Source organism: Aethalodelphis obliquidens, unplaced genomic scaffold, assembly GCF_003676395.1.
Source record: "Aethalodelphis obliquidens isolate GAN/ISIS:26980383/991018 unplaced genomic scaffold, ASM367639v1 scaffold12, whole genome shotgun sequence".
In the NCBI taxonomy this organism is placed as follows: Eukaryota; Metazoa; Chordata; class Mammalia; order Artiodactyla; family Delphinidae; genus Aethalodelphis; species Aethalodelphis obliquidens.
Window position 1 is genome coordinate 2,348,482 of NW_020837956.1, and position 26,141 is coordinate 2,374,622.

General features: G+C 38.6%; 1 protein-coding gene across 1 annotated transcript in view; it reads left to right on the top strand.

Annotated features, from left to right (window-relative positions):
• LOC113623723 (neurexin-1-beta) overlaps positions 1-26,141 on the top strand; it is a 706,008-nt gene that overhangs the window by 83,012 nt on the left and 596,855 nt on the right. Inside the window, exons 5-6 of the mRNA XM_027113158.1 lie at positions 10,800-11,003; positions 13,551-13,577. Coding sequence (XP_026968959.1) covers positions 10,800-11,003; positions 13,551-13,577 — 231 coding nt within the window. The remainder of the gene's footprint in view (positions 1-10,799; positions 11,004-13,550; positions 13,578-26,141) is intronic.

Sequence of the window (26,141 nt, forward strand, 5' to 3'; positions counted from 1 at the left end):
ATAAGAAAATAGTATTTTGTTTTATGTGCACTGATCCCATAAAGAAGAGTAGTATAGAAGTCATATCCAATTGAATATAAATTGAATTCAGCACCTTCCCTCCTGCTTTATTTTTTTAAACTGAGAATTTGTGGAGACTTGGTCATATAGAAATCCTTCTTCGTTGTATGTATATGGTATCATTGGAGGTCTACTTTATACTTGTTTGTTAAAACTCCAGCAGATGGAGGGACAGATGTCAGAGCAATATAATTTGGCTCCCTGTCTGATTTTCATCGCTGACCACAATATGTGACTGCCTTTCGGCAAAACTGAGCACAGGTGTACACTTTAAACCACAAGAAGGAATAACACAGAAAAGCAAATTTATCAAACTTAACGACGAGGGGGAAGGAGATGGAGGGGACGAAGTTGAAACTTTTTCTCTCCTGCTGGGAAGTACTGTATTAGAATTAGCCTTTTAAAGAACTCTTTTGTGTTCTAAGCGATGTTTACTAATGTTTAAAGGATGCTGCCAAAGAGCATAACCTTCAAATGTCAGAATGTTGTTTACCATTTATTTGGCAACTCTAGACTACAACCTTTGCATTTTCCATTTCTTGTCTAATTAAATGTTAACTCAGAGGCACTCGAGTTTTATTACTTTACTGTTATTTCATTCCTGTAGTTTTTCAGAGAATGTTAAAGGCCAATGATACTGATTTTTTTTTCACTTTAGATTGTATTTCATACAATATTTATGATCCATTGTCAGTCATCTATATTTCTAAAAGGATGTTCCCTCTACTTAATTTTCAATCAAATTAAGCTACATTTCATAGAAGAATATGAGATCATTTAAAAAAATGATTGTTGAATAATAGAGACTAGATTTACAGATTAAATAAATAAGAGAAAACTAAAAATATTTTCACCCTTTTCTCTGTATAACACCAAAGTAACTGAACAATTGATAATGGCTTTTAAATTTTTATTCAAATATTTGTTGCTTTATAGATATGGACAATAATTGGCTATAAATTAGGAAGAGAAATGGTAGAGATCGAATTTCTTTAAGATTATACTAGAAGCATTTTTTTTCTAGTATTCACTACAGCTTTACAATCATGTTTTAATTATTTTTTGAGCAACTCCTACTAGATTTTCTTTAGGGAAACCTTATTGGAAAAATATGATGTAGACATGTGACATGAGGTAGAACCACCATATTTTAAGGGCATCATATTTTATTTTCTCAGTACTTAGGTCAGTGCTTAGCCATGAGACCCCTGTCTTGGTAAACAGACCCCTCTCCTAGTCTGTCTTTTGTGGCACAATTATGGCTTTCAACGTAGACTTTAAGGGATGTTCATCTACCTTACCAAAATTAGATTCACTTACAATAGACAGAATAAGTAATCTCATTAGTGAGTATTTATGTATGCATGGTATTCAAATTGAAATATGCTCTTTCATATATCCTCAGTATCAAGTGCAACTGTCAATTCAGTCAATTTTATCAAGGCTCTACTGTTTGCCTGGCGCTTTTTGGTGCACTTGGCTGATGATAGAGCAATGAATAGCAGAGCTCAGCTTCTGCTGTAATGACTGTCACATACTAAAAGGCAAAGACAGATGATACTATACAAACAAATCAGAAATGGTAATTTAAAAAAAGAAGTGGTAAATAGATATAGAATAACTGGAGGGGGAATTAGAAGCAGGATTTGAAGCAGGCGTCTCTGGAGTAACATTTAACCAGAGACCTGAATGCTGAAGGAACAAGCCATATAAAGATCTAGGGGTGAGACCTTTTAAGACAGAAGGTTCCACAAGTGCAGATACTTGAATGAGAGATGAAATCAGTGTGGCTGGAGGTTACTAAACAAGGGAGGACCTGCTAAAAGCTGAGGCCAGAGAGATGGGCAGGGGCCGAATCACACACAACCTTATAGGTTAATAAAAGGAATACAGATTTTATTCTAACTGCAGTGGTGGGAATCTATTGGCGAGGGGTGGGGAGGTGAAGGATGGAGGTGGGGGAGTTGGGTGTGCACAGTTGAATCAGTGAAGTGCTATTGAATCTGATCGACTTATTTAAAAGTTTAGCCTGGCTGCTGTGTATAGGGAGAAAGAGTAGAAGTAGGGAGACCATTGAGGGTGTTAGACCTTCGCGGTCTCCTAGGAGTTTCGACTCGCCCAGGAAACAACAAGAGTCGGAAGCCGATGCAAAACGCAAGAGGTTTATTGAAGGCCGGTGCACCGGGGTTCCTTGGTCCTCACGCAGGAGGTCGAAGAAGGAACCCTTTTGGGCGCGAATATGTCAGTTTTATAGGTTCCCACTTCCCCGTATGTAAGTTATAGATTTGGTTGTGTTCTCCTGCTGATTGGTCCCGGCTTAGGCTCGGACCAGAGAGGGAACTTGTCCCTAGCTGCCTGATTGGTCTTTGACAGACACCTTTTTTACATTTTGTTATCTCCCTCCTTCTCGGAAGGGGGCCGGACATCCTGGAAATTCACCCATTGTCTAAGAAGCCCCTACTGTCTGGAGAGTTCTTAATCATTAGCTGGAACAATGTCCCTCGAGCCCCACATTCCCCCCTTTTTCTTGTGACTATTGATTCCAATCATGGAATCTCAACCTTCTGTTCGTAAACTTTGGTACTGTTGTCTTAACATTAGAACTTGTACAGTACTGATACGTTCTCTAATAAATGTTATCAAGCGATTTAGAATACATGGTCCAAAAGTTAAAATCAACAATAAAACAATAAGAGGTACTAACACACAAAAGTCAGCTGAGGTATTAAGAACCTCTAAAGAGACACAAGGGGTGAACCCCGTGTTACATGCCCACCATCCATCTTGAGGAGGTACAAGATATCCTGAGCCTGAAGGGAGGCTAAAATCATGACAAAGGTGTCTATGGGACTGGGGAGGTGTTCCTATACAAGTACCATTTCCAGAAACCGAGGACAGGGTTAATTTACTGGTCCCTTCTTGCTTCCATCGACATTGGTCTGAGGAGGTAGAATTAGTAATAGTTGGAGCTATATCCTATAGCATCATAATAAGGGGGAGGGGCAGCATAGCAAAGCCAACATGATTTTGTAGCCTCTGGGTTTGTAGCATTGAGAACCGTAAAGGCTGCCTGCACCAAAGAAAGCATCCTATCCCGAGGAGTCCCAGGCTTAACTGTGGGTTCTTTGGATCCAGAGGTTTCATTAGTCTCATTCTTTGTTGATGTAGTTGAAGGGGCCGGGGGAAGCAAAGGGGGGCCAAGTACGGGATTTGGGCCTATTGATATAGGAGCAGGAGTCTCAATCTTTAGCTTAAAGGTCATTAATATTCCTAAATCATATCCCCTCATGTAAAATCTAACGCCCCAAGAATGACCATTTATCCATTTTTCATCTCTTTTTCCGGGATTACTAAAGGAAATTTTAAGGGGATGACACCATCCTGAACATTTACTCCGGTGTCCGGTATCCTCATTATGAGAATAACTAGCCGTTACAGTAATAAAATCCCAAGTTGAGGTGGGTTTTCAATTAGTATCCCCGGTAGTTTCACATCCCCAGCTTTTGCAATAAAAGTTTTCAGTTCCACCACATTTATAATTCAGAGATCAAGGGCGGTGGAACCCGGGGCATACGTAGAAAGTGAGGATACCAAGCATCATTCTTTTGCCTGCATTTTTGCAACCCGGCCCAAACCAATCAGTTTCCGAAACTTTGGAAGGGGCAGTGTTCATATCATGAGAATCTTCTGTATCCCAATAAGGTGCTCCTATAGCCAATTTACAAACATCAGGAAAAAGATCTGGCCACCAGGTCCAGGGGGGTGCAGTATGACTAATGGACCAGGTTACATCTCCAGTCTGAGAAATTACCTGCCAAGTTAAACGTTGGGGGAGGTGAGGGCTAAAATCACTTACAGTCAATAAAGGCAGTAAAACCAAAATTATAAGTCCTAGGTTCGTAGAAGCTTGAGTTTGAGCGGTTGTCGGTTCTTTGGGCCCGCCATCCTGACGATGCCGTCGCTGGTGCAGCCTTCACATGTGAAGCATGGATCCAGGCAGCGATGCCGTCCACTTTTATGGCCGTTGGGGTGGTGAGGAGGACGGTGTATGGTCCTTTCCATCGAGGTTCCAACGTCTGGGTTCGATGCCGACGGACGTATACGGAGTCTCTGACTTGGAAAGGATGAGTTTCTCCCGGTGTTCCCGGTTGGTAGGCCTTGGCGAGTTGGGACCATATTTTTTTCTGGACCAATTGGAGTCCCAGTAGCCTAGCATATAAGTCAGTGTTATTTTGACAATCAGGTTTTATTTCTTTTCCTAAAGTGAGGAGGGGAGGCGGGGCACCATATAATATTTCAAAAGGAGTAAGATGGTATCGGGAAGGTGTATTTCTAACCCGGAATAGGGCCAAAGGAAGGAGCACCGTCCAATCGGTACCGCCAGTCTCCAAGGACAATTTAGTTAGGGTCTCTTTTAGAGTCCTATTCATTCTTTCTACCTGACCTGAACTTTGGGGTCTATAGGCACAATGTAATTTCCAATCAGTCCCCAAATATCTGGCCACATCCTAACTTACCTGGGCGACGAAGGCTGGACCATTATCAGACCCTATTACCTTTGGTGCTCCAAATCGAGGAAAAATTTCTTCTAAAATCTTCTTGGCTACTACAGCAGCTGTTTTTTTCTTTGTTGGGAAAGCCTCTATCCATCCTGAAAAAGTGTCTACAAAAACTAAAAGGTATTTATTACCGTACCTTCCAGGACGCACTTCGGTAAAGTCCACCTCCCAGTAAGTTCCTGGGCGGTCCCCCCTGAGTCTCTTTCCAGTTTCAAGTTTCCCTTTGTGAGCATTTACCTGTTGACATGGGACGCATTCCTGCACAATTTGTTCAGCTAATTTTGTCATTCCAGGGGTTTCGTACCCGGCTTTTTGTAACAAGGCTACCATCTTTTTAGTCCCCAAATGTGTCCATCTGTGCATCTGTTGTAACATGGATTCTGCTTGCTGAGGGGACAAAGTTCCTTTTGTTGTGGCCGGGATGATTTCTTCATCGCGGCCTGGTTTTTCAGGAACTTTATCTGACAGTCCTAAAATGACTTCTCCCGATGCTATTTCTCAGGCCACTTGGTCAGCCATATTATTTCCCCTAATTATTGGGGTATTTCCTTTTTGATGTCCAGGGCAGTGGATGATACTGCCCGTTGTTCCTTAACGCCCCAAACGAAAGGAGTGCTGTTTTTGGTTAGGGGGTACAATGGGGCCGCCAGCTCAGCAAACCCTGGAATCCATAGTCTACAGAATCCGGCCGTCCCCCCAAATTTTCTAACCTGCCTGGCGTTTTTGGGCCACCGTATCCTTTCTGCTCTCCGTGAGCCCTCTTTGCCCCCCTTTTAATAGATACCCCAGGTAACTGACCTGTTGTTGGCATATTTGTGCTTTCTTGGCTGAGGCTCTATATCCCAGGGTTCCAAGTTCCGTTAACAGTTTTTCAGTACCCTTGATACAATCTTCTTGGGTCTCAGCAGCTAATAAAATATCATCAACGTATTGGAGTAATGTTACCTGGGGATTTGATTCTCTATATAATGCCAAATCCTGATGGAGGGCTTCATCAAAGATGGTCGGGGAGTTCTTAAATCCCTGAGGTAGCCATGTCCATGTCAGCTGACCAGACATTCCCGATGTTGGATCTTTCCATTCGAAGGCAAAGTAGGGTTGGCTCAGGGGAGAGAGTCTTAAACAGAAAAAAGCATCTTTAAGGTCCAAAACAGTATACCACGTATGTTGAGGTGGAAGAGTGCTCAGGAGGTTGTAAGGGTTTGGAACTGTGGGGTGGAGGTCTGCCACCCGTTTGTTTACCTCTCGTAGATCCTGCACCGGCCGATAATTATTTGTTCCTGGTTTCTTTACCGGCAGGAGAGGGGTGTTCCATGCTGATTGACATCTTATTAAGATGCCCAAGTCTAGTAGCCTCTGTATATGGGGACGGATACCGTCTTTGGCTTCTCTACTCATGGGGTATTGACGGACCGTTATTGGGGTGGCAGTTGCCTTGAGTTCCACTAGCACCGGGGGCCGATTTTTTTGCCATCCCCATACCGGCAGTTTCTGCCCAGGCTTGAGGGAACCGAGTTACCCAATCTGTAACATTAACTCGTGAGGATGAAGGCTGCTCGTATAATTTATATTCATCTTCTAATTTCATAGTCAATATTTGAAGTAACCTTCCTTTATTATCAGTTATGGTGGGACCTTCTGGCTGAAAGTGGATTTGAGCCCCTACTTTGGAGAGTAAATCTCTTCCCAGCAAAGGATAGGGGCATTCCGGAATAATCAAAAATGAATGGGTTACTCGTCCAATCCCAAGATCTACTGTCCTTCGTGTGGTCCATGAATATTGTTTATTCCCAGTGGCTCCTTGTACCCATGACCTTTTAGCTGAGATAGGACCTTTTGAGTGGAGAAGGACGGAGTGCTGGGCTCCGGTATCCACCAAAAATTGAACAGGTTCCCCCTCCACTTTAAGAGTTACCCGGGGCTCGGGGAGAGGGTTCGAGCCCTGACTTTCCTAGTCTTCTTCTTCCAATGTTAAGATCTTGTTTCTGGTTGGCCTTCCTCCATTCTTTTTCTTAGGGCATTCTCTCGCCCAATGTCCTTTTTCTTTACAGTAGGCACATTGGTCCTTGTCTAATGGCTGCCTTCTGTCTGCCATTCGCCCTTCCTGCCCATTTCTATCCCCTATATTTCTTCCTCCAACCACAGTGGCCAGTATCTTACTTAAATTCCTCTCTTGTCTCTTATCTCGTCTTCTTTCACGGGCTGCCTGCTCTTTCTGCTTGCTTTCTTCCTTCTCTTCCTCTGTTTCTCTTTTGTTATATACTTTATCTGCCTCTTTTACTAACTCCTGAAGCGAAAATCCCTGCAAGCCATCTAGCCTCTGTAATTTCTTCTTAATATCAGGGGCCGCTTGATCTATGAAAGCCATTGCTATAGTAGCCCTATGTTCCTCCGAAGTTGGATCATAAGGGGTAAAGCGTCTAAAGGCTTCCATTAAACGTTCCAGGAACACAGTTGGAGATTCCTGGGGCCCCTGAGTGACTTCCCTTACCTTAGCCAAATTAGTGGGCCGTCTGGCCGCTCCATGGAGACCTGCCACCAGAGCCTGGCGATACGTTTTCAGGCGCTCCCTACCTTCCGGGGCATTGAAATCCCAGTTTGGCCTGACGAGTGGGAAACCAGCATCAATCTCGTTAGGCAGCTGGGTAGGTTGCCCATTGGCGCCTAATACATTTTTTCTGGCTTCTAAAAGAACCCGTTGCCTCTCCTCAGTCGTTAGGAGAGTCTGGAGCAGCTGCTGACAATCATCTCATGTGGGCTGGTGGGAGAAAACAAGAGATTTTATTAAAGCGGTAAGGGCCTGTGGATTTTCGGAAAAAGTTGGGTTATGCATTTTCCAATTATAAAGATCTGCAGAGGAAAAGGGCCAATATTGGAGAGGTCTATTCCCTTGGCCGTCGGGGGGGCCATACTCTCTAAGAGGTAGGGCAGTGGAGTCCGGGGAGATAGCCCTCCGGCTCCTAGTGCCCGCTGAGGGACCCTTTCTTCTTCCGTCATGGATGGTTCCCTTGGTGCCGAGGGCAGTGGAGCTGGGGGTCCTCTAGGTGGTAGGGGATTTGGGGCCGGAGGATAAGGGGGTGGGGAATCCAAAAGAAGCAAATCGGACTGCGGGTCAGGATAAATCGCCTTCGGTGGATCCGGGGCGTCGGGTAGCTTCTCCGTGTTGGGGTTTTTCTTTAAGGCTAATATCTCCGACGCTGCTGATGTGTGCGCGGACGTACCTGTTGAGGAAACAAAGGGCCGGACCCACGGAGGTGGGGAGAGAATTAAATCTTCCCAGACCAAGACATATGGTACTTGGTCTGGGTGTCCGTGGGGTCTATATTAAATATCTTAGACTTCAGCAGCTTAATCTTGTCTAATAAAAAGGATCCTTCGGGGGGCCATCCTATCTGAAATGTTGGCCATTCAGAGGCACACAAAGTCTGCCACTTTCCTTTCTTTACTTCTACCGAAAAATTATGGGCTCTGGCCCGAACTTCGCTCCAATGGCTTAGGGTAAGGGAAAGAGGAGTCGTCATAGTTTGTCCCATTGTCGTCCGTCAGAGAAGAAGAATAGACCACAATACAGAAACAGTTAAAACTCCACGAAACACATATACGCATGGGCCACCGCGAGCTCGCTTCAAAACCGAAACTTCTTCAGATGGCAGTTATCACCAAGGGAACTGCCGAAACCGAGTGAAGGGGAGACAGAGTTTGCCTCTCCTTCCAGATGAGCCACCAGGGCGTCCCCTAGGGCTCATGGACGCCGGCTATTAGCACGTCTGCCTAGCCAGAGGTCCGATACAGATTCCATAATAAGCCGATTCTTACGGCTTTCCTCCGATAATGGCCCACAAAGAACAAGGGACAAACAGACAATCAAGCTCGAGCTTACCTGGTACCTCCAACTCCCGATGTTCTTGTGGTCCGGGGCGAGTGGAATCCCGGACGAGCCCCCAAATGTTAGACCTTCGCGGTCTCCTAGGAGTTTCGACTCGCCCAGGAAACAACAAGAGTCGGAAGCCGATGCAAAACGCAAGAGGTTTATTGAAGGCCGGTGCACCGGGGTTCCTTGGTCCTCACGCAGGAGGTCGAAGAAGGAACCCTTTTGGGCGCGAATATGTCAGTTTTATAGGTTCCCACTTCCCCGTATGTAAATTATAGATTTGGTTGTGTTCTCCTGCTGATTGGTCCCGGCTTAGGCTTGGACCAGAGAGGGAACTTGTCCCTAGCTGCCTGATTGGTCTTTGACAGACACCTTTTTTACATTTTGTTATCTCCCTCCTTCTCGGAAGGGGGCCGGACATCCTGGAAATTTACCCATTGTCTAAGAAGGCCCTACTGTCTGGAGAGTTCTTAATCATTAGCTGGAACAATGTCCCTCGAGCCCCACAAGGGAGCTATCATAGTGGTCTAGGTGAGACATGAGAGCAGAGTCTAAGGTACTATAGCGGCAAGAACTGATTGATTCAGGAAATGGATTGGAATCAGAGGCTGCAAGACTTGCAGATTTGCCAATAGATTGGATGTGACAGAGAGGGTAATAGTGAACGCAGAAAGGTTAAGGTCTGAATAATGGTGTTAAGCCATTTACTGAGATGGAGAACACTGGGGCAGGAACATGTTGAATTTGTTCATTTTTGGTGTGTGTATCTTATTCAGATTGGAGATGTCACATAGGCAATGGCTGATGGATGTTTGATGGGGCTCAGGAGAGAAGTCAGGACTGTTAATAAGTATTAGGGGGAGTGAGCATGTGAGTTGACCAAGATCCCTTAAGAGGTAGAGAGAAAAGAGAAGGGCCCTGGAGCAGAGTTCTGGAGCCCTGGGCTCTTACCTGTTCTGGATGTGCATTCAGTCCCACGAAGATAACTAATGATTAAAGTCTGTTACAAGCAATACTTGATTTTCCTGACTTTTTGGACGATAATCTTTCAAAACCACAACTCCAGAATATAGTCTTCATAACAAGCATGGTTTCATCAGTAAAGTTAATTGCTGTAAATAGGCAAGATAATGAGAATTTCCTGGTTTATTTTAATTTCAGGTAGGTTTTCTTTTATTAAATGGTATTCTGCGTTATCAGAACCCATGGGAAAGCAAAATGACTCATACTTGTTTTGCAGGGTTCCACAACCATATGGTGTTTAACATTAAGGGGTGCTATTTCTTAAAACAGTCAGTTTGAGATCAACAGTTTTGCTATTCGCTTCTCTATGTGTTTAATGCAGCATTAAGCAACTTCCCCATTAAAGCAATCCATTTTCCTTTAGTAGCACACACCCACACAAGCTTCTCAGTCCCACCCCCATCCTTACTCAATGTTACCCAGGTACATAGTTATTGACTTTTTGGTGATAGCTTAATTTTTTCGGAACACCGTGGTGGTGCTTACAGATAATGCTTTAAGTTACCCCTTATCTGCAAATGAACTTTCAAATGAAGTTACAGTTTGTGTCTTTGTAAAAATGAATTACCTTGTTAACCATAATGACTCAGAAGAAGCATTACCTGTTGTTTGGTAATATCATTTTTTCTTCTGTTTTCTTCTGATTTTGAACATCACCTCTGGAAAAGTGTTGGCCTGAATCCTATATTTAAGTCATATTTTTAATGTTTCTTTTTTGATTGTATTAGGGCAGAAATTACGAAAAAGATGATGATAATAACTTTTCTTAGAATCATGGGCTTTTTGGCTAAGCAAAGGCCTTAGAGATGCTCTAGTAGCACCCTCTCATTTTGCAGGTGAACGATGCAGAACCAAGTTTAATTTCACGGAGCTGATCAGTGGCCTGACCATATATAAACGTGCACATACAGTTGCTGGTGCTTCAAGCCAGTCTCACGCTATGGCTATACAAAAAAAGACGATGTCTGCTGTTGAGAAGGGATATGCATACATGAACATGGATAATCTGACAGGATGAATGCTATACGTAGAAAGTGCTCTGGGTACAGAAAGGGAAGTACAGCCACCTGTGCTTCTGGACTTTAGCATATACTTCACAGAGGAAGTTCTCTTTCCTGTGACTCCTCTTTCTAGTTTAAAAAAAAATTTGCTCATTTCGGAAGAAGATGAGCTGAGTTTGTGTCTTGTGTTCTATATGGAAACCTTTAATAGGTCATGCTTTTCCTTTTCAAAGTATAAATGCACTAAACTGACCAAGAGCTTTTACATTCATTTCCCATCTATAGAAGCAACGGTTCTGAGCTATGATGGGAGTATGTTTATGAAAATCCAGCTCCCGCTGGTGATGCACACAGAGGCTGAGGATGTATCCTTACGGTTTCGGTCCCAACGCGCATATGGCATTCTCATGGCAACCACCTCCAGAGACTCAGCAGACACCCTCCGCCTGGAGCTGGACGCAGGACGTGTGAAACTGACGGTCAATCTAGGTAACAACTCGCCTTCCCCCATTGAACTAACACTTTGCACTTTTTGTTCAGTTTTGCCTGCAAACATTTATCAAGTAGCCTGTTTGCCATGGAAAGTTAAAACACTTAATGGTCTCATCTCCATTATTTAAATTCATTTAGGTTTGGGGGACATCGTTTTATTGTTCCTATTTCGTTAACATAATTTACTGTTTTGTGGTTCCTACCACTGAGGGTTCTTAAAAGGGAAGCCATATGTATTAATGAGGTTAATTGAAAGTATAAATGTTCAGGCTTAACGATGCCTCAAACTGAATTTCCTACTTTTATACTGACTGACACTCTGATTGGTTATAGGTGAAATCCTTTCAGATAAGACAAAAATACACCAACTTTTACTTGGATAACATATGCTATAAAATGTCAAATTTCTACTTAGTGACCTAGATCAACAGTTGCTCTCTCTCTACTCCTTGGGCTTCTCCTTTGAAGAATTGCCTTTGTGGTATTCCGTCTTTTCTGTTTGGAAATACTGTGTGGCGATATTTTGCTATCAAAGAGCAGTACACAACCCTTCAATGCCCAAAGTCTGCGGCCCTCAGCAAACAGCCATGAGAACACTAAAGACACAGACTCTTCTACAGGAAAATAATGCTTTCCTGCTCGATGGTAGCATTCAGAAAGAGTCACTACAGTAAAACCTCACCAAACCGGATGAAATCTGGGGGAAGACCAGGCTGAATTAAGAAAAAGTCTAAATTGTAAGAAAAAAAAAATTGTAAGCAGTTTTGTTTGCAGTTACATTCAAAACCACAAATTAATAGCTGGAAAAATCTTAAGGGAAAGGTCTTACTAGGCTGATGTTAATGGGTGGTTAAGAATTATCCATAATTAGCACATTATTTCATGTTAGTTGTGCCATCATTGTATAGTAAATTACTTGAAATCAGTTTTCTTCCCAAACTTGGCCTTTCATAATTTGTTTAATTTTTCTCAGGCGATCTCCACTCATATCGAATGAAGGATTACAAATATTCTGCCCAGTACATTTCAATATTATCATTAACTCCAAATAATAGGAGTATAAATTAATGAGGTTTTACTGTATTTCCTGGAAGTGCTGAGTACACACAATAATGAATAAACAGAGAGAAAAATAAAATTCAAGACTACATAGATTTACAAAAAGAGTAGTAAAATGTGATGAGGTAAGGCATTTGTGAAAACCCCACATACATTTTCAAATTATGTTGGGCAGAATAGTAGCTCATGAAATATAAAATTACTTCATTGGTAGTTTATTGCATACAATTGCATCAATTAATATTAGTTAAATTAAGTTCAATAATAAGACTTTTTTTTAAGATTACTAAAGAACACGTAGTACTCTTTTACAGTTCTGTTAAGAGTTCCCTCTAGTGACAATGATAGGTTACTACAAGTCAATCAAAATTGCCTAATTGCAGTAAAGGGGCTGTTAGCCCTGGGAGGTGGACACACTCGCTCATGGGAATTTTCCAACAGCAAAGCATTCTGTGGAAAGAGTTGTGTAGGTGCTGATCCTTGGCTGTTTGCAACCACTTTTCTGATGCGGTTGACGACACATGACAAACTCAGCTATATGGAAACAGAATCTAGGTTTGTATTTTTCATGTTCCCCAAAGGCATTAAGTACTACAAACAAAACCAACAAATATTTATCTATATATAAAATAAACATAAAACATGCCACATGATCCTTTAAAGATAACCCTTATAATCACAGTCTGTGTTATCCAGATTAGACATTCTGTTAGGGAATCTGATTTTATATAAGAAGAAAGTATAGGAAAAGGAAAATCAATAGTAGTAGTTACCATGACACTTACTATGCAGAGATAACATTGTTAGCTCCTAACAGAGGGATAGGTGTGTGTGCTCCGAAGAATGACACTACTCCTTAGCCACTAGAGTTTCTAAAGGGAACAGTTGTTTCTTTCTTCCTCCAATTAATACAAGGCACGGAATCCAGCTAACACCTGGCTCTTACCTTTTTTGCCCAAGCAAATAATAATAATAAAAAATACATTAGGGTGAAATGAGAACAATTTCAACTAGCTCTCCATTTGACCATGACAATTCTATAGGATTCTGTTGGCCTTTGTGGGATAATAGATTTTGGAGGTTCAAGATGTCTGAGCCTAGCTGAGCTTGCACTGTACCCCATTGTGACGGAGCACTTTTTAATTATATTGAAAACAATGATTTGTTCTTTCACAGATGGGGAGAAAGCTGCAGCCAGTCTAAGCCAGGCATCTTTGACAGTTAACAGTTCTTTATTTCACTTAGATTTGTCACCATGTAGCTTTGTTTGAATTGGCCATTTTTTTAAAAACCTTCTAATTGTTGTTTCCAATGGTGCAGTTTTATAACAATGAATCTGGGTTCTAGATGTAAAGAATAAACAATATGGAGTGGCCATATTTGCATGTGTCTGTCCCCGGAAGGGTGGACTGTGTTTTATTGGATGTCTGCAGCTATTACCTTGAAGGATAAATTTTCATTTTTCATCTATTCTTCCCCATCTAGATTGTATCAGGATTAACTGTAATTCCAGTAAGTGCCTATTCAAAATTTTTAAAATGTTATTCCTCCATTATGATGTAGCTAGTCAAGAAAAAAAAGACAGCAAGAGAAAGGCGTTTATAAAACTCATGAATTCACTCTTGAAGTATACCAGTCCATCATCTGGGTTGTAAAAATTCATTTTGAAATCTGTCCAGCTGAAGACTTTCCTGCTTCAGTTCCTACCTCTAAGTGGGAAAAGAGGTGACAAATATCTTGTAACAGAAGGTGCAAACGTCTCTGTAGACCTTTGGATAAAGCAAATAGCATTTGTATTTTGGCAGATCTTGGACTCCAGTAGTTCTCTTCACAACCAAATTAGGAGAAAATACTGTGGGGGATCTTATTTCCTTCACTTTCTGTTTTTATCTCTTAACTCAAATATAGAAAAAAAAAATCTTTTCATGTGAAAGTTACTATTAAACCCTTCTAAATTCAACCAAAATTTTACATTGGAAAATGTGTGTTTTTCCAAGTTTTATGTATATACAGAAAATTACTTATCTAAAGAGTTTTTTCTTGTACATTATGACTATTTACATAATGAATTTTTACATCCTAATCATATATCTGCAAAAATAACCCAAACCCTTCAAATCTGTGATATGCATGCCAAATGATGAGTTAGAAAAGATGCATGGACTGAGTTTTTTCATTTGGACTAGAGAACTAGAAAGGATGTAAGGACTGTGATTTTATTTTGAGTTGTAGCATTATCTGAAGTGTAAACTTATTTCTTTACGTAAATATTTAGGTTTTTCTTTTCCAGGTTGTGCTGACCACATTGAGGAATCTCATCTAATATATCAAAGTTGTTAGTTATTTAACTAAAATGGTTCTAACAAGCTTCTAATCTTTCACTGTCATAGTCAGTAAAACATTTTTTTTTATATCCTTGGAAAAAGCTGAATGTGAGTTGATGGAGTCTACTCCAAAAACCTTTGGCTGTGTTTCCAAATGTCAGTAAGTCATCCTCTGAGGAATAAAATGACGGTCTCCAACTTACAAAAACAAGAAGCTTTATCTAATTAAATGCATGCTATTTCAAATACCCGTGATTCTTACAACTCAGATTTGTCTTAAAATATTTTAATATTCATATTAAAGCAGAATAAAAGCCAGTCTTTCCAATCATAGCAATAAAAAGGTAACTGAATCATGATTTATGAAAAAATAAATTATTATATTATCATACAGGCATAAAAATCATCTCAAACAGAAGACAGTTCCTGAACTAATCTCTCAGAGCTCTAACACAAGTAGAATCTTTCAAGTATACATCATCTCTTCTCAAACCCCATCTTTACTACACTCTCTGAAAAGGAGCACAGGTTTAGAAGTCTGATACCATGGTCCAGTTAGCTTTCAGCTCTGGAGCATAGATGCAGACAAGGTGGCAACTCACAAGATCTTTTCCCAAAGCCAGATTTGTGACTCAGTGCAGCCGTAGATGTTCTTGATTCTCCCTGGAATCAAGATGTTCTTGATTCTCCCTTAGAAAATCCATGTGAGGAAACTATTTTTCTAGACTTCTGCTATAATTTTATTTATATTAGGCGTACAATAAAGCATGGGTTTTTATTTACAGAATATAACTACATAAGCTCTAGTATTTAATGGAAATTAATGCCATCAAATGTGCTTCTGTGTTCTCAGCTCTATCGATGGTTTTTTAAAATACTTGTTTATAGTCTAATTACCCTTGTTAGCTCCTTCTCTCCATTTGGCTTATTATTATAAGACTGATATTAAGCATAGTATTTTCTCTGGATATTTCACAGAATAATACCTTTGAGGACAAAGGTTTTTGCTGGTTAGTGGATATTTTCCCTTTTTAAGGAGTGTGTGTTACACTTAAATTACTTGGATTAAACCAATGGTTGTGAGCTTTCAGTGCACACCTCGGACAGGACTGCAAATGCCTTAACTTGACAGCAGTCACTGGAAAGCACATTCAGTGATCAGGTAATGTTTTCATTTCCTTTGCCTTTGTTTTATTTGGGGACTAGTGGGCAGATGTAGCCAGAACTCCAAGTTCCATCTAGAATTCATGTCATTACTCAACTTGGAGGAGAGGGAGGAATTTACATTTCAAATAATGCAAATCTAACTCACAGTGATAAATAAGCAGAGCTGTCCACCTGGACTGCATTTTGTACCCAATAAAAAATATAAATAAAATACTTGTATCTCAGTGTAACTTGTAGTTTAGTGAAAGATTGACTTACTCCATTTATCCTCTGTAAGCCATAAGTCTGTCTGAAACTGAAATGTACATTTACTAAATCACAACTTTCTGCCACCACCGTCTAAAAATTATACCATACCTAAGACATCAACTGTATTTTGAGCTTAATAAAGAATACCTCAATTGATGTCTTTAAGAGAATTTCCACAGGAAGTATACAAACTGTAACATAAAAATTATCTTGCATTGAGAATGAATATTAAACTCTAAATTATTAATTTTGAATGGAAATCTTCTCCAGTTTCTCTACACTTACTCAGAATTGCTCAGCTGTTTCCTGTAGTCACTCCATCCTTTCTCATCACCCCTCCACCCTCCCTTCCTCAGTTTACAGGAGATATTACTTGATACGGAAAAGAAAATATATAAAGCGTCAGACTCTCCAATCTTTGCTGCTAAAGAATAGGTAGTAAGTGAGGAGGGTGGAAGGTCTAGCTGCATTGCATGTATTCAGACCTCTGGGACTAGGAGATGGCAGATACGTTTCTTTTTCAGCCCTTCTTGTGTCAGTAGTTTAGATGCAGCAATGGAATCTTCCATGCACAGGCCAGGGGAAAGCCTTTTGTTAAGGTCCTTTTGAGAAAGGGCTGATTTGAATTCCAGGGACCATCTCTGTCAGATTTTTTGTTGCCACCTTTCCCCCCCCTGCCCCATAGGAAAAGCTGTCAAGAATCTTTAAATGGAAGGAGAGAGGCTGTTTTTATTTAAAAATCAAAAGCTTATTTTTATGTGTGGAAAGGGTACTTTTTAAAAAGAACTGTCTCTGTGAATAGCGGCCATGTCAGTGTCAAAATGTATGCTTTGATCTCTCCAATTACAAATGGAATGTCTCTGCACACAATCCCTGACCAATCTCAGTTCATTGATGTCCATTAGCTTATTTCATTGCTAAAATATGTTTGTTATCTGCGGCTTGGTATTAGATTAGGTCAGTATTTGCAGATTCCCAGATGGGAAGGTGAACACAGAGGTGTTATTATGTGGCCCCCCATCCTCCTCTGTCCAGGGCAATCAGATTATTCTTGCCTCCCCAGTCAACTCCAATATGGAGAACCATAGTCTACCATCATAAAATCATTTTATATGGGAGTTGCTAAAAGAACCAGCATCTTTTAATGCAGATAAATGTCTTCCCTGGACAGTGAAGGGTATTTCAATAAAGGTAGATGAAAAAGGACTGTCTAGTCACGTCCTTTTGACATAAAGATCAATTATTTGAATTAATGAAAAAAAGACAAATTACAGATGATTCTACAAAAAATAATTATTATAGAAATGTGTACAAATACCAACCAATCATTACCAAGTTATTACCAAAAGAGGCCAAGTCAGACTGAATACTACTGTGTGACTGAGACATGAATTGTTCACATCAGAAAGTAAGTGTATGAGAGTCTCTTGCCTAGTCCATAGTATTGATTGACTTAAGACTTTTAAAAACTATAAAGAACACAAAAGAAATTTTCTACCCCTTGTGAAATTTTCTCAAATGCATTATTAGTAGGGCCTGTAGTAAGTACTATTAGAAAGGCCATTGGTCTTATTCTGCATTCTCTTTGTCTGCCAAAGTATGTAGCCTGAGATAGGGTGACCAAGACAGTCTCAATTTCAAATTTGCTGCCCGGTAATTCCCAGCAGTACATCCAAAGTCATTAGGCAACATATTTCCTTTTTTTTTTTTTTTTAGGCTATATATTTCTATATAATTTTTTTCTGATAATCTGGCATCGTGGTAGTGTATTGCTTGCTTCAATAGTCCCATTTGTTTTTTCTTTCTCTCTTGTTCTAGTAACCTTACAAATTGTTAGTATTATAATCTGAAGGTTTAAATACATTGAAAATTTGAAAACTAAACTTGCTCCTATCAACTATAGGTGAGTCCTAATTGTCATATAAGTAACTACTTTAAAGATGTAGTGGATGCAAGGAGGCTTTTGTGATTTTGTTTTCTTTCCTTTTTTTTTTTTTTTTTTTGTCTTTTCAAGTCAATGACATAATTATGGAATATCCTGCCTGCCCACAGGAAAGTTTGGGGCCGCCTCTGCATTCATATAAAAAGTGGCTTTTAATAAACTCATGTTCTCTGATGTTTACTTTGCTTGTTTATTTGATTATTTGTGTTTCTTTAATCCTTACACATGTCTCTTCTCCTGCCCACCTGCTCTTCCTTCCTACCAAGATTTACTCTTCTTAATTCTCCATTTCCAATGTTGTTTACTCCTGTTCTCATTCCTTTTGTTTTCTTACAAGAATAAAAACTCTCTGGGTTGAAAAAATATATTTTAGTAGGCAGAGCTTCCAACTATTTTTGGCTTCTTACAGAAAATGGTTTATTTAAGACACAGAGACAACAAAATTGGAGATGACATTAATGAGGACAAAGTGTCAAGGGTTGAAGTTCAGCTCCTTTTATTTGTAGTTCATTGTCTAAGGATTGGAGAGAAAGGGAATCTAAGGCCAAGTACTTAACCTCACTTTTTATTTGGAGATAGTGAAGAAATGCTCTGAGTAATATGTTATCGGAAAATGTACTATGATGGATGTCTGGAGTGGATAATAAGATCTTTGTATTATCATTTTATTACCAGAATGAAAAGATCAACTAGATATTAGTTATCACCAATTTTTTTATGTAGATAAAAATGGAAAGCAATAAAAGATTGCAAAATGTCAACCAGTGGCACTTAAGCCATATTAGATTGCTTTGATCAGGCTGCCACTTGGCAGGCTACTTAAAAAGATATGAGGAAATTTCTGGAGGCTGGCTGTTGTTAACATGAAACAAATATTCAGGTCAGAGCAGCTGCCTGGTGCCTGAAGAGCAGAGAACTGCAAAAAGGAGCCTCTGACTCTGCCTCCACATAACCATCCCTTGATTTGTAGAGTTCTGTCAATCATTGCCTCTCAGTGACTGGTGCTGTCCATCCACCCAGGATAGGAACTGCTCAAGGAATAAAGGAAGATGAATATATACATGCAGAAAAGAGGAGTTTTGTTTGTTTTCTGCTGTTGTCATTTTTAAAGTTTAAAGTATATATGAAAGAAAGGAAAAAGAGACAGTTTATGAGTGAATATTTTAACAGAAATCTAAAAGAAATTACATATAAAATATAGAGACCGTAGATTTCTGATGAAAAACAAATAGCCAAAACAGGCAAAGGGAATTGGCACATGACAGTGAGTCTTTAAAAAAATATCAAAATTGCAATAAAATTTAAGGAGAGCCCATTTGAATCCTCCATATCTAAAATGTATGAGAATTATAAAGAAGAGTACACATTTAATGATTACATAGATTGTGCAAAATTGTAGTGTGTGGGCTTGATAAGTAGAAGAGTTGGGTCTATTTTAGTGAACAATTAATTGGTTTATTGCTTATATGCAAATATAAAATGCTGAAGTGTTTTAAAAGATTGCTCTTTTGTGCAGGTTAAGAATTCATCTTGAAATCACGCTCAATTATTAATTTATTCAGTAAAGCATTTTCTTATTACTAGTGCAAAAGGGTGTGCTCAAAGTAATACAAAATTCCAGATTGGCATTGGCCAAATTCATCAAATTCTCTTTCATTGTTGAGAGTTAGTATTACAACAATGGCCAAAGTAGAAATTGCCAGAAAAACCTATAAAGTTTCAGAAGAAACATTCTGAATTTGATATCCCCTTGGCTTCTGTGAAAAGGAAATTTTCTTTTATACCACAAAATGTCACAAATTGTGAGACCACAACCTGTTGGTTGGAGGTTTTTATTTTGTTATTAGAAAGAGCTGGTTTCTAAACATTTGCCATTTCCTTCATAGCTTAGAGTTTCTTTTTGGTTTTGTCTTTTCTTTGGTAGGGAGGTAGCATTTTAGCATGCTATCATTGATCCAGAAAATCGAAGGTAAAAATAGGAATTAGACATTAGACACTCCTAGCCATTATTAAGATTTTTTATTTTTACATTTAGTCAATCTCATTGTAAGATGTATGATTAGAATTTCACTCATTTTAAAGAAAACAATAATTTCTTTTTTGTATTTGGAGCATTTTGTCTTTTTACTGATGTGACTTTAATGATTCAGGTTCATACAGAGTTAATCCTAAAGGATCAGAAAGACTAAAAAGTACTCAAGAACTTCTGTTTAAAATAGCCTCTAATCCTTTGGACAGCCTTAATGTTCAATGATGATCTAAGGTGCCATGTCAAATAACTGGTTTTACTAGTGTAGACAAATATAGATTAGAATTTTTTCAAGAATGTTTGCCTTCCTAATTTTCCTCAAAAGAAAGCCACTAACAATTTACACTTTGTCAATTGCTTACCTGTCAGAGAATATGAAAACAAATGCTATGATTGTGGATCTCAATTCCTCATGTAGTTGCTAGACAGGAATTATGCATCTGCTACCTTCTAAAGTGGATGCATAATTTAAAAGATGCTTTGCCCACTTAACCACAGGTCAGACATGATTAATATAAGCCTTCTAGCTGAGCTTCCATTTAGCTTCCTCTCTTCTCTACTGACTTGGTTCTGCTTGATTATAGCTTCTACATTTTCGTGTCTTCTGTTTACTCATGGTGTCTCCTACCTCATGGTTACTGTTCACTGCCTCTTCCTGTGCATGTCTTTTGACTTTTTGCTGCCCCTTCAGCTGTTGACTCAATGTATGCTATGTATTCAAACTCCCCTAGAAAGAGAATCGGTATATTCATTACTTATACCGGTCCTGTTGAGCAGAGATTTCAAATCATGTCACCTCACAAGACACTGACCAGATTTTAGCTTTGGGGGCAGATGCCCACTGGTGATCCAGTCAGCTGTCCTCAGAGCAGGACAGTATACTCGCCTCCAAGGGGATGTAGGAGCAGCAGGCTTTCTCCCCAAACATCTTTTTTCCAGGCTGTCTGATTTAAAATGTTTTGACTTTAACTGTGAAATACCCTTGAGGATTACAATTTCTTCAACACGTTACTGGCAAACATATGGTACGTAAGTCAAGTGGGCAGGGCTCTTTAAATCAGGGGGAAATGCATGGGACCATCAAAAAACTTGGAGATTGAAATATTCAGTGTGCTCAGAGCTCTTACCCATTTCTTTCACTTGTTACTAATGGGAGCAAAGAGCAAGATGGATAAGAAGTGTATTATGAAAACAGTTTCCCCAAAGGTAAAGTAAGAAATTCTAAGAGTATTTCAGTTACTATTACTTTTATTGTACTTAATATTGGACTGTTTGTTGTCATTTGTTCTTTGAATGCATCTTTCATACAGTTGTGAGAATTCTTCACCCTCCCACCTTCCCAGGAGATCAGACTAAATATAGGCTTGAATATTTTATGCATAGTGCTAATGAAATAAATGTGTAACACGTGTATCTTTAAAAATATAGGGTCATGGTGTGCAAATGTTTTGCAACAGGTTCTTTTACTTCAGCAACATACTGTAGACATTAGGACCAGTATGTGACTATAACATGCCGTATTTTAAAATCTGATCTATTGCTTATTTCAGATTTTATACTGAAGTGTTATAAAGCAGGTCCAGGTCACTGAGCCAGCTGAAAAAAGATAAAATAGGGAGAAAACATTTATGTACAAAAATAAGTTCTATGATGATTCATCAGTGACCTCAGAGCAATCAGATGAAAACTGATTGGAAGCATCTGTGAGCAACATCTTGAGAAACAAACCAGATTGGAATAACCATAAATGAAGAGATACTTCTAGATGTGTTGGTATAAGATATCATCATTGACACTAACCCACTAAAGTGAAAGACTAACTAACATAATCTCACCATAGCAAGACTGACCAGGAGCAAGCACACAGATATAACATTACTTCTAGCTGTTGGTTGACCAGCTTCAGGGACCCTCCAAACACTCTCTCCTGAGATTAACCAAATTAATCTTGTGTAAGATTTAATTGCTGAGAGCCATTGCTATAGTTGGGCAAGCACCGTCTTAGAATACCTCCTGTTTAGTAAGGGAAGTCATTCATTTCAGAAGACTTTGATCGAAAAACAACTTCAAACAAAGGAGTAATCCCAATTATTTTTCCAGTTACTAAAATAAACAGTCAAATAGAATCATAGCCCTCAAGTTAGTGACTATAAGTAAGCCTGATAAATAAGCTAATTATGATAAAGGAAAAAATTAAGTTAGCACTATTTATTATTGCAATAATAAAATCCAAAATAAAGAATTTAGTAAATCATTATATCAATGCTATGAAAAAAAATTTTATATTATCATTCTAATTTTTACATGATGAATGAATGAATGATCATGTATTATTTGTCCATAGCCTCCTTTGGGCAATCACTGAGGAAAAACAAGGAAAAAGATCAAAACAAATGAGATGCTACAGTTCAAAAATTCTAAAGACAAACTATCCCTTATCATATGCCTTAGAATGCATTTTCTTAAAAAAAAAAAAAAGTTGGTCATAATGTTTACAACAAATACTGAAAGCTAGATTTTCAAACACTGATATGACTTACTTGTGAAATGAAAAGAAGGGGACAAATAAACTTAACAAAGCCAGAAACTTACTTTTTTTTTTTTTTCTAATATGCTTCTTATTTGGGGAGAAGGTTTTTACAAGAATACCCCCCAAAATATTGAAGGACTCTCATTTAATGATATTCTAATGCACTTATAGTAACACACGGGTAAAGCCATTGTTCCTTGAATTTTACAGAACTGTACAGTCTTCTTGATCTTCTCATTAAAATGAATTCTGTAGCTATTACAATGTGTTTGGATGAGCAATCATATATTTAATTTAAAAATCTTTGCATTTGTGACTATAATCCATGGCTTTGTTTATGGAATGTCAAATTGAATATTTGTAAATTTCCAAATGCTCAGTATCTGTATACTTTTTCACTTTTTTCATTCAGATAGCTTGGCATTGTGTAGGTATTACATAAGACATGTTTAAGTAAGTGTCAATATAAATCAATATAATCCTTTTCATGTTATGCCAACGTTGAGTATACTTTCAGTTTAAAATGCTTTATTAAAATCACATTAAGTATTTAGTACTTAATTTTATACTTGCAAGCTATCCTATTATGTGATAAGCATTTCTTGGAAATGACCTTTTTTCCTTAAAATAAAGTCACAGTCCACATTTTTCCTTTCATTATAATAGGTTTGTTTTATTATGCTTCTTCCCAAACCAGTCATTTGAGCTAGATTAGATTTAAAGAAACCTCTTTTGAAACATTCTTTTAGCAATATATTTATATAATTTGTGTTCATTTTTACTGTGTTGTAAATATAATTATATTCTTAAAAGGTAATTATATTTCTTAAAATGTATATTTTTTACATCAAAATGAATTGCATCAGAGATATTTATCCTGATCTGTCATAAATGGGTACAATCAATAACAAAGCTATATGTAAAGGCTAAATGTTTCTTAGTAGATCATTTGAACCTTGTTTATTCACTTGCCTAGAGCTATGATATGTAGCCAGAAATGAAACAGGAGGTGAGGCAGCTATATATAGTGAATTTTATTTTGTAGATGATGGAAAAGGGTTAGTATGAGTTAGGAAAATGGCAGAGGAATCTTTGTAGGGTATTTCCAGCAGCTCTCCAAGGTCAGAGCCTCTTGCAGATAAGATCCGTGTTTTCTTATAATTAAATACTCATTAAACCTTGAATCCTCCAATTCCTAAGCCAACTATTTTCTTTGCATTTGGAAATTACTGACTGCAGGCCTTGGGTGATTTTGCTCTCCTAGGCTCTACACACCATTAAATTAATTTTCAATGGAAGTAAACAATGAAGCTGTCTAAATAATTAGCCAGATAACTGAGTTACCCAAGTTCTCCAGTTATTTGACTTATCAGATTTCATGCTGCCAAATATGAAAACAGAGGGATGAAACTTTATTATTGACACTTCTTAGTGAAGATAGGCATTAAAAGTTAATGGAGTTACTTTTCATTAACTATTTGACTTAATTCAATATCAAGAGGTATTTCATCTACCATAAAAAAAAAATCTCACAAAATCTAAACAGATACACCCATTCAATAAATAATTAGTGAATGGCTTTTAGGTTCAAGGCACAGAACGATAAGACATAAGATATTCTCTCTGAGGTTTTAAACCCATTTAGGGGAAGATAACAATTATAATGGCCGTATAATACTGATAATAATATTACCGTTACTATAATTGAGGGTGAACCATGTACCAGGCATTGTTTTAAGTAATTAAAATGCCTTAAATTTATATTGTAAAATGTTTCTATTATTAGCTTATTTTACAGATAGGAATACTGAGACACAGAGACCTTATATATTTTACCCAAGGTCACACAGCTAGTAACTCATGGAACTAGGCTAAAAACTCGGATAATCTGTGAATCCAGAACCTATGCACCAGACCAAGATATACACATTCTAGAAAGTTAAAAAAAAAAAAGGAAAGATTTAAGTAGCAATCCTATCAAAGCAAATACAATGTAATTAACTAGCATGTGACTATTTCATTTCTCCAGTGGTTTTTAAAAGTTTACAAAATGTCTTTCTTCTGTTACTGTTCATTTTTGAAAAACCCTCACCTCCAAGCTTAATGTCTAACTTTATATTATTTGCTCAAAGTACTTTTTAATTAGGGAGGGATATTTCTTTCTTTTTTTTTTTTGTCCAGGCCTTGCTGCCTGTGGGATCTTAGTTCCCCGACCAGGGATCGAACCTGTGCCCCCTGTAGTGGAAGCGCAGAGTCTTAACCATTGAACCACCAGGGAAGTTCCAGGGAGGGATATTTCTAAAATTTTTAGTATAAAAAAATTTGTTTGTTCTTAGGACTCTATACATGTCTCTTTGCCTATACAGTAAAGGCAAATAGCTATTTATAAAAACACTGAATAGTTCCCAAGGGTGTCTCCGTAGCTAAATCGAGGAGAGCTTAAGGAGGGTTAAAGAGGGAGGAGTTAGGTGGCTGGGCTAGTACCTCAATTTCATGGCTGTTAGGGTGATTAGTCAGTCCAAGGTCATGACTGGCACCAGGCCTGGCCAGCAAGACAGCTCTGAGACAGACAGCTTCTCTGATTCCCCAGAGGCCTTGTCATTAAGGACAGACAGTTTGGGGAAGGTGACCCAACCGTTTATCTTACATTGATAAATGAAGTCTTGTCTGCACATTCCTGAATATAGAGCTAACTAAAGGAAACTTTAAAAATAAATAAGCACAAAACTTAGACTCTTAATTAGGGGTGGCTCAAACAGCGTGCAATTTGTGCAGTCACCCAGGGCTCTGTGCTTTGAAGGGCCTGTGCTTGCATTAATGCTCTGCTACCACTGTCCTGAAATGCTTCATTTTGAACAAGGGTCCCATGTCTTCATTTTGCACTGGGCTCACAAACTCTTTAATTGGTCCTTCCCCTAGTAAGGTTAGTGAATATCAAAGAAGAATCTGGAAGTGCCCTTTACATGTTTCCAATTTTAATTGGTAATTAACTCTCCTAGCTGATTCATGTGAGAAATAAAAACAAAAGAATTCTGCTCCCAGCCCAGTATCTAAAATTTGAGAAAGATAAAACAGAAACATTTAATGAGGAATTACGCTCCTTAGGTTTTAGTTTGTTTGTTTGTTTGTTTGCTTGGTTTTCAAGCAGAGGTCTGGCTGTTTTTTAAAGTAATTATTTTAAAATCAGAAACTAATGGCAAAGTCAAATAGCAGGCTGAAAGTATCATAATTACAACCTGAGGAACACATCCTCCTGTCATTTACGGGCATAAGTGCTCTTGCCAAGAGCCATAGCTCAGGCAAGCAGCAGTGGTGGCTCTTGCTTCTGTTTTTCCTGGCTTTTCTCTCTTCCTATTATTGTCACAATGACAAGGCTTGTTTCCAGCTTCCCACCAGGTCCTGCCTCCCACTGGAGGCTGTAGTCCTCAAAGCCAATTGCCAAATAAAGCTTCGTAGTACTCGGAAAAGTTGATATAGATAAGACACCTAATTTTATATATACACACAAATGTCATGCATTTTAATGAAGGCTGCCATTCTAAATTTGTAGAACAGGAAAGATGATTACATTTTAGAAGTAGAGGAACTTTGCAATTGGTTTATGCCATTTACAGCCTTTTAAAATTATTTTTAGTTTTTGTTGTGGTGGTTTTACGGTTAAGAAAACTCAGACCAAGAGCAGGAGAAGAATTAGACTAAGTTAGCATAATTAAGCTTTTGTTGGATTTAATGGTAACAGTGAATCTAAAACTCAGGTCTCCTGACTCTTAAACTCTTGATTATTTTTCCATTACTTATTTCTTTAATATTCAACGTAAAGATTCAGGAGAAAAGG